At 62.2% G+C, this 8,703-nt stretch overlaps 2 protein-coding genes across 3 annotated transcripts; one reads left to right on the forward strand and one right to left on the reverse strand.

Moving 5' to 3' along the window:
* Positions 1 to 574: 574 nt before the first annotated feature.
* Cdt1 (chromatin licensing and DNA replication factor 1) lies at positions 575 to 5,708 on the forward strand. 2 transcript variants are annotated; one of them, XM_027933281.3, is made up of 10 exons: positions 575 to 796; positions 1,210 to 1,320; positions 1,401 to 1,552; positions 2,025 to 2,222; positions 2,302 to 2,447; positions 2,591 to 2,688; positions 3,092 to 3,280; positions 3,580 to 3,720; positions 3,801 to 4,002; positions 4,782 to 5,708. In XM_027933281.3, the coding sequence occupies exons 1-10, from the start codon at positions 575 to 577 to the stop codon at positions 4,940 to 4,942; spliced, it is 1,620 nt and encodes a 539-aa protein (XP_027789082.3). In that variant the 3' UTR covers positions 4,943 to 5,708. The 2 variants fall into 2 exon arrangements, with proteins under 2 accessions (XP_027789082.3, XP_027789084.3); XM_027933283.3 differs by having other exon boundaries at positions 1,213 to 1,320.
* A 386-nt stretch (positions 5,709 to 6,094) lies between these two features.
* Aprt (adenine phosphoribosyltransferase) lies at positions 6,095 to 8,670 on the reverse strand. The gene is made up of 5 exons (XM_027933211.3): positions 8,545 to 8,670; positions 8,296 to 8,402; positions 6,887 to 7,020; positions 6,717 to 6,795; positions 6,095 to 6,520 (listed from the first exon to the last, which is right to left on the reverse strand). The coding sequence occupies exons 1-5, from the start codon at positions 8,622 to 8,624 to the stop codon at positions 6,378 to 6,380; spliced, it is 543 nt and encodes a 180-aa protein (XP_027789012.2). The 5' UTR covers positions 8,625 to 8,670; the 3' UTR covers positions 6,095 to 6,377.
* Between the last annotated feature and the right edge of the window lie 33 nt (positions 8,671 to 8,703).

Raw genomic sequence — 8,703 nt, forward strand, 5'->3', positions numbered from 1 at the left:
CCTCGGCCCGTCCCCCACTCCCGAGCTCCTCTGCGAGCCCTGGCCGCGACGCCCCACGGCGCTCCCCGAGGGCACGATTCGCGCCTGCGGAAGCCGTCGACGGCGGGAGGGCAGAAGGCCCCGTCGGCCCTCAGCTCCCCAGCGGACGAGCCTGTCCCCCAGGGCTGGGCTCTCCGGGCGCCCCAAGCCTTCTCAACGAGAGCCTTGCCGCCGGCTTCCCGGATAAGGGAAGCACGTTGCCCCTCCTTCCCGCACACGGGCTCAGGGCCGGTGCACCGCGCTGGTCCCGCGCTGCCCGGCGCAGCACAGCTTGGGCGAGACGCTGCTAGCACGCCCGCGTAGCAGTGCGCACGCGCCGGCCGCGTTCCTTTGCCCCCCCACCTCGCGCTCGGACCGATGGTACGATCTGGGCGGGGCTATAGAGGCACATGCGCAGGTGACTCCAAGGCAGCAGTGCGCGCACTGGCCTCGTCCGTTTCCCCCGCGTGCTCCGCAGGATGGAACGGCCCGGGCGGGGCCTTACGAAAACCGCGCGAAAACCGCGCGGAGACTGTCCGGACGCCGCTTCCTCACCATGGCGCAGCGCCGCGTCACCGAATTCTTCGTGCGCCGCCGCCCGGGTCCCGCCGCGCGGCGGGCCAAGTCGGCCTGCCGCACCCCGAGCTCCGCCGCGGGCCCCGCGCTCACCCCGGGCAGCAGCCGCAAGCGCGCCCGCCCTCCTGCCGCACCCGGGAGCAGCCGGCCCGGGCCGCCCGCGCGCCGGAGGCTGCGGCTGCAGGACGGGGACCGGGCAGAGGTCAGAGGAGATGGGGACGGAACGGCGGACTGGAACTGGAGCGCGGACTGATCAGACGGGGCGGGGGATGGGGACGGGGGTGGGGGCTGGGGAGAAGGGCGGGGACCGTGGAGCCGGAGGGAGCCCACCCGCAGGGGCGTCGCGAGGGCCTGAGCACAGGCCTCCAAGGACCGTGGCCCTGGAGTGTCGTGGCCACGTGAAGCTCCCTCACCTGCAGTGCTGGGTGAGGGGTCGGCCTCGAAGCTGCCCCAAGAATGGACGGGCCGGATGACTATGCCGCCGGTGGCCCAGCACAGATTAGCAGGGATGCCCAGGACCTCTGCTCGGTCCTGGCAGGGTCCATTTAGTTGGCAGTCCGTTCTCTTGGTGTTCCCCAAGGCCTGTCATGTGCTCACCTGTGGCTTCCTTCCCAGCAGGACTGCTGTCCCACTTCCCCACCTGCCCCTATCTCCCCGGGCAAGAAGGTTAAGAGAACTGCTCCCTCCGAAGGTCAGCTGCCCTGCCTGGCAGCCCCCAAGGACAAGGTGAAGAGGCTGTGAGGCTGGAGCAGGCAGTGTGTGAGGGGCTGGGGTGACTGGATGGCTCACCCACCCTGTGTCCACAGGCCCTCTCCAAGGACACCATCTCTGAGCTCCAGTCATGTCTGCAGCGGGCACGGGTGCTGGGGGCACAGGCCCAGGCACTGAGGGCCAGTGCTCAGAAGGACGCTAAGGAAACTAGCACATCGGAGGCTGAGGGATCTGCAGAGCAGCCATGGTGAGTGTGCTCAGGCACCCTGGAGAAGACAGGGAGCAGCAGGCACAGCAGGGGCCCGAGCAGGTGGAGGGCCAGGGCTGCGTCTCCTAGGGGGTTAGTTATGTGGAGAGGGCATGGAGCAGACAGCACAGACCATGTTGCTCACCAGCTGCATGCTGCAGCCCTGGGTGCTGGTCATTCCTGCCTCGCTGGGCTCAACACTGACAGTTCACCCACAGTGACATCCCAGTGTCACTGTCTTCCCCAAGCCCTATGTCTTTTGGAGCTGAGGAAGCTGGGCTGGGGCCCGAGGGAGGGTGGTAGAGCTGGTTGTGGAGCAGGCTTTTAAGTGTGCCTCCCTGAGGCTGCTCCTTAGGCAGGCAGCAGGCTGGCAAGGGCTCTCTGAAGGGTACATGCCATGGGGCCTGTGGCTGGGCACTGAAGGGATGTGATCTGGGCCTGCCTCTGACCCTGGCTCTCCTTGACTTGACAGTGGCGAGAAGGCACCTGCCTACCAGCGCTTCCATGCCCTGGCCCAGCCTGGGCCCCCAGGCCTTGTGCTGCCCTACAAGTACCAGGTGCTGGCCGAGATGTTCCGCAGCATGGACACCATCGTGGGCATGCTCCACAACCGCTCTGAGACTGTGACTTTTGCCAAGGTCAAGCAGGCTGTCCAGGACATGATGCACAGGTGAGCAGGCTGAGGGTCAGGCCTGGCCCACCCTAAGCCGGAAGCCTGGTTCCTTCTGACCCAGCCCCTTCTGCTGTAGGCGCTTTGAGGAGCGCAACGTGGGCCAGATCAAAACTGTGTACCCTGAGTCCTACCGCTTTCGCCAGGAGCGCAACATCCCCACCTTCAAGGATGGCATGAAAAGATCTGATTACCAGCTCACCATCGAGCCCGTGCTGGACTCAGGTGAGTGCCAGTGGCTGGATCTCCTCACCTGGCTTTGGGTCCCCCTTGCAGCTCTGCATGCTCTGAGGGAGGGCGTGAGGCATCCCTGTGGGGCTGGGCTGGGCTGGCCTGGCCTGGGGCTCAGGCCTGGACTGTCCCCGCAGAGGCTGGCAGTGCCCCCCAGCTCACAGCCTCGCGCCTTCTGCAGCGCCGACAGCTCTTCAGCAGGAATCTGGTGGAGCGAGTCAAGGAGCACCACAGGGTGAGCAGCAATGCCCTCAACTTGGGGCCTCCTTGTGAGCCATCAGCTCTCTATTGGGCTTTGTGATCGCCTCACAGGAGTGTGGAGTTCTGAAGTTCCCTCTAACCCTCGCCATGGCTATCCCAGGTGGGGAAGGGTTGCCCTGCATTCTAAGATGTCCTGTTACACAGTCAGCCATAGCTGCTCAGGGCTGACCAGAGGCCCGAGAAGGCTCTCAGTGGGTCAGTGAGTCCTTGTTGTGCAAGACTGCACGTGTTCTCTTGCCTAGCTCTCCTGGTGGCCTGTGTGTGTGCGTGGAGTTAGGCCTAGAGCAACACTATCTGGGCACAGAGAGGTTAGGTGACATCCCCCAGGCTGCCCTGCTGGGAGTCAGGCCGCACAACACCCAGCCTTTCTCCCACAGGCTTTCCTGGCCTCCTTGAGCCCCCCACTGGCTGTGCCTGAGGACCAACTGACTCGCTGGCACCCACGCTTCAATGTGGATGGTGTGCCTGACATTGAGCCGGCCGAGCTGCCCCAGCCACCCAACACAGAGAGACTCACCACTGCCCAGGAGGTGCTGGCCCGGGCCCGAAGCCTGATGTCACCCAGGGTGAGGCTGCTTGAGGCTGCTGACCTCTGACCTGGCCCCTGTCTCTGGAGGCAGTGAGGCCTAGCTGGGTGCCTGTCTGGTTCCTGAGGCTTCACCAAGCTCATCCTTGGTGAAGGGCAGAGAAATGGTAGGATGTGCCCTTGTTCACCAGCTGCAGCCTATGCCTGCATCCCTGGGACTGCTGCTGGTGGGCTGTGCGTGGGCGTGGAGTTAGGCCTAGGCCTAGAGCAACACGGGGGTCTTGAGTTGGGGCTTCCTTGCTTCCTGTGACCTCTCCTCTGACTCCACCCACCCCGCAGATGGAGAAGGCCTTGAGTGACATGGCCCTGCGCTCAGCTGAGCCCAGCAGCCCAGGGCCCCCCAGCCCTGTACTGCCGGCCACCCCACCAGCCACCCCTCCAAGTGCCCTGAAGGGTGTGTCCCAGGCCCTCTTGGAACGGGTGAGTTCTTACAGATGGGCAGGGGGTGGGGGGCGTGTGGTGACCTGCTTTACTGACCTGCTTCCCTCCCTGGCCACAAGATCCGGGCCAAGGAGGCCCAGAAGCAGTTGGCACAGATGACACGGTCCCCGGAGCAGGAACTGCGCCTGCAGCGGCTGGAGCGGCTACCTGAGCTGGCCCGGGTATTGCGTGGTGTTTTTGTGTCCGAGCGCAAGCCAGCACTCACCATGGACGTGGCCTGCGCCAGGATGGTTGGCAGCTGCCGAGCTGCCCTGAGCCCAGGTACGTGCAGGCCAGGGTGGGTGTGGGCTGCTGTCTGTGGTGCACTCGCTCCACTGGCCCAATGTGCACTGGGTGCCTGTGGTGTGCCCTGCTGGGTGCTGGGCACTACACTCCTCCAGGAACCCTGAGCCTGCCTGGCTTGTAGAGCCTTTGCTTTTTGGGTGCTGGGGACAGCCCAGGGCTTCAGGCACGCAGGGTAGGTGCTCCCCACTGTGCTCCACCCCTGTTCTATCGCCACGGAGGCGGCTTCTGCTCAGCCTCACCTTCACAAACCTGCCCAGTTACCTGCAGTCCTCAGAATAATCCCGACTTCTTACCCAAAGCCCTGTTGGAGCATCCACTCTCCCAGGCCTCAAGCAGGTGGGTACTGCCTGCCTCAGGGCCTGCACAGTTGGGCAAATTCCCCAGCACTGGGGCCTGAGCTGGAGGGTCCCCAGCCCTTGTTTCCTCAACTTTTTTTTTTTTTTTAAATAACGTTTACTTGTAGTTGGACACAACACCTTTACTTTACTTACTCATTTTTATGTGGCGCCTGAGGATTGAACCCAGGGCCTCGCACATGTTAGGTGAACGCTCTACCGCTGAGCCACAACCCCAGCCTGTTTTCTCCACTTCTTGGAGCACAGCCCAGGGACCCCACGTCTGGGCTTCTGCTTGGAACCAGTGCACATAGATATACAGAAGGGCTGTTGGCTCCCTGCTAAAGATCTGCGTACAGTCATGGGGGGGGTGGCGGCAGGGGAGAAGTCAGGGGTTGGCTCACACACCCATCTCTGCAGGGGAGATGGAGCAGCATGTGCTGCTCCTTGCTGAGTTGCTGCCAGACTGGCTCAGCCTGCACCGCATCCGCACGGACACCTACATCAAGCTGGACAAAGCTACTGACCTGACCAGCATCGCAGCACGGCTGGCCCATCAGGCTCGTGCAGAGGGGCTGTGAGCCACGGACAAGCAGGACAATCAAGCCTTTCGTTCCACTAATTGGATGAACTTTGGATCTTCCTCCCAGGGTGCCTGGCCGCCTGCCCTGCCCATCATATACTGCACATGGGTTGCAGGCTGTGTGGCCTCTGGCCATGTGGAGAGTGGGTCTGCTCCAGGGATCTCTGAGTGGGCTCTGTCTTGGCTGCTGGGGTGGGGAAGCCACTTCCAGCCCCTGTGGGTGTATCAGGGAAGTGGGCTGGGGCAGCTGGCCTTTGCTGCCACCCAGAGTGTGGCTCTGTGGCTGGGAGGGCAGTGTCCCTCCAGATGTCCATGTCCTAGCCTGCTGAGCTGTGATCTCATACAGCAGAGGGGACACTGACACACAGGCTTGCTGGGTGTCCCACCATGAGCTGCTGAAGGGTGCTCAAGGTCCTGCTTAAAGCTAGGATCAAGGTCCACATGTTCCATAGGCCAGCTGAGAGCTGTGTCCTCCCAGGGCACTTCCTACCTTGCTTGAAGGAGCCTCTTTACAAAAGAAATCTAATGTACAAAGATGAGGTTCTGAGAACATGAAATCAGACTTCCCTTTGAAGAATGAAGAGAATTTTGATTTTCTAGATTTTGAGCTAAAATGCCTTGTAAAATTAAGCTTTTTAAAAGTATCTCGCCAGGAAGATCTTTTTTGCTTACTTTGAGGTCAACTTCCAAATACCCAAGGCTTTGGAATTTCCAGTCTTGTTCGCTTTTTGTCATGTAAGATTTGAATAAAAGTTTGCTGCTGAGAGGGCTGCCTTCCTGAGTTGGGCTCAGTTCCTCAGGACAGTGCCAACAAGGGAGCAAAGGTCCCACCTGAGGGTGGCCCAGGACAGTCTCAGTCCCAGACTGCCACAAATTATATCTGGGGAACTGGAAAACACTGGTGGCCCTGGACTATCAGGGTGGCCCAGTATCACCACAGGGTTCTAGAATACCAGATTTGAAGATGTCTGCAAGGTCATGGAAATCCCGGGGAAGCTGGCAGATCTCCAGACACCTGGCTGTGGCACTTTGGGCTCCAGGGCAGGTGGCAGCCACCTCTTGGTCTGTGACTTGTGATGTACAGCCCTCCCACTGAAGTGAGCACTGCCCCAGGCTTCCCCCAGCCCAAGTGATGGACAAGAGACGGTGGTGTAGCAAAGCTGTTTATTGGAGTGATCTTGCTGCATTTGTAACTGGGCTTGGTGGCCTGGTTGTGGCTGTGCTTTAGGTTTTGGCACTTCCAGAACCTGCAGGAAGGGCCCCAGGTGGATACCTGTGGGTACCAAAGGTCACTCAACCAAGGACAAGTAAAACATTTCCAAGGGCAGCCACTGGTGGCCTGTGGACGTCATTTAAGGCACTCAGGGTAGAATCACAATCTTGTCCAGCTGAAGATGCCAGGCAGGGGGTGGGCAGCCATCCTGGTCACCCAGTCATTCATACTGCAGGAGGGAGAAGAAGGGCACAGCCCCCAGCTTCTCCCTGCCCTTCAGCGAGGTCAGTTCCACCAGGCACACACACTCCAGCACCTCGGCCTGCAGCTGGCCCAGCAGTTCACAGGCTGCACACATGGTTCCTAGGGATGGTGTGGGTGTAGGGTGAGGCCCCGGGCTCTGAGCTGGGCCAGCCCCAGGGGACAGGGAGGGAAGAGGTGGTTGCCACAGCACCAAAGCCCCCTCTGGCCCCAGTAAGCCAGAAAGGGCTGAGATGCCACCTGCTCCATGCCACTTCAGTGGGTAGCATTCCCTCCCACCCACACCCAGTCAGCTCACCGCCAGTGGCCAGCAGATCGTCCACAACAACCACCTTCTGCCTGGGCTCCAGGGCATCCTTTTGAATTTCCAGCTCAGCCTGTGGACAGGAAGTGGGCAGTGACTGGCTGTGTGAGCCTGGGGAGTTCAGGGACCCGCTCCTGCCCCTCTGGCCACCCCAGCCTGCCCACCTTCCCATATTCCAGCGCGTAGGAGGCAGACACTGTAGGACCTGGCAGCTTCCCACGCTTTCGGATGAGCACAAAGCCCAGGCCCAGCTCCTGGGCCAGAGAAGGACCAAACAGGAAGCCTCTGGAGTCTAGGCCTGTCAGGGGAAAAGGGTGTCAGGCAGTAGCCCGGAGCACAACAGCATGGGGACAAGCAGCCAGCGACAAGGGACACCTGGTCTTGTTGGCTCTGCCTAGAAGGTTGATGACACCCATCCCAGGGCCTAGTTGATCCTACAGGCCAAGAACGGTTGCCTGGAGAGGTCACCTGGCCTCTGTTCAGCTCACAGACTGCCTATCACTCCCCAGGGGCAGTGCCTGCTCTGTAGCTCCTTGTCCACAAGAGCAGGCAGTAATCAGGCTGGCACCTCAAGAGGCGGACTGAGCTGAGGAGGATGCTCAGTGTACCCTCCCACACGGGCAGGAAGTGAGGTCACCCCTCCCCTGGGGTATGTCCCTCAGGGCAGTGAGCAGGGTGGGATGTGTACCCCTCGGGTGACCTCTCCTGATAACCCCTGGTGGGCACTGAGCTATCCAGGGCCACCTCCCAAGCCCCAGGCTGGGTCCCGGGTCTGGAACACAGCAGGCACTCAACACAAAAGCTTTCGCAGAGGCAACAAGAAGAGGAGGGTGGCTGGGCCGAGGAGGTCAGACGGTCCTAGAGACGCCATGGCTGTCCCATATAGCAAGCTTCTAGGGGAGGAGGTACCCGGCCTGGAACCCAGAGTGGGCACCACCAGAGGGAGGCTTCCAGTTGGTGCCGCCAGGCCCAGGAGCAGCCACCCGAGGGCTGAGGCTGTAGGGGTGGGCAGCCCTGTCTCAGCGCTACCAAGCAGGCGTCCGGTGGCCCAGAGCAGGCCTGGGCTTACAACCCTTGATGGTGATCCCAAGATGGGTCCCTCCTCCTGGCGGTCTTCTGAAAAACCCCCAAAGCCCTCCCCTAAGCTCATGCGTGGACCCCACACAGCCCTGCCCCCAGGATGCCTGGCCACCCTAAGCAGGCAGAGCCAGTGGGGTCAGGGGGCAAAGGTGCAAGGCTGTGCAGACACTGCAGGCCACAGTGGGAGGAACGGGAAGTCACCCCACCCTGTCCCATTCTCCCATTAAGCGGGGAAAGAGGGGGCAGAAAGGGTAGAAGAATAGGAAAAAAGGGGGGACAGAAGGGTCGGGGTAGAGGTATAGGGAGCAGGACCCAAGGGCATGTAGGAACTGGAGGGCAGGGTCACGGCGATGAAAGACAGGAGGCTAGGCGACAGAAGGACGGGGAACGGGAACTTGGGCGCGGAACAGGAGAACGAGCCTGGAAGGGGGACCTGAGCAGGAGCACTGGACAGGGACGGGCGGGGCAGAGGAGGCCGCGCCGGGCCACTCGCCTGCGATGTAGTCTATCTTGCCGCCATGCGCGGTCTTTAGGTGGCTGGCCAGGAGGCGGATGCAGGCGCGGAAGGAGTCAGGGTCCTTCAGCAGCGGCGAGATGTCCCTGCGCACAAGGACGGGGTGGTGACTCGAGCTGGCGGGGCGTGCAGCCTGCGGGACCCCGGAGCAGCCCACGCACTCGCGCCGGGGGCCGAGCGTGGCGCCAACGCTCGGGCTGTGCCGCGCCGCCCGGGCCGCGGCCGCACCTGAACAGCACGCCCGGGATGGGGAAGTCGGGGAAGCTGCGGATGCGCCGCGCCACCAGCTGCAGATCGTGCTCCGCCATGGCCGCGTGTGAGGGCTCGGGGGCGAGGGCTAGGCGGCTCCCGCGGAGCCGGACGCGGGGCGGGGCCGGACACCGGGGG

Source organism: Marmota flaviventris, chromosome 18, assembly GCF_047511675.1.
Source record: "Marmota flaviventris isolate mMarFla1 chromosome 18, mMarFla1.hap1, whole genome shotgun sequence".
NCBI lineage: Eukaryota > Metazoa > Chordata > Mammalia > Rodentia > Sciuridae > Marmota > Marmota flaviventris.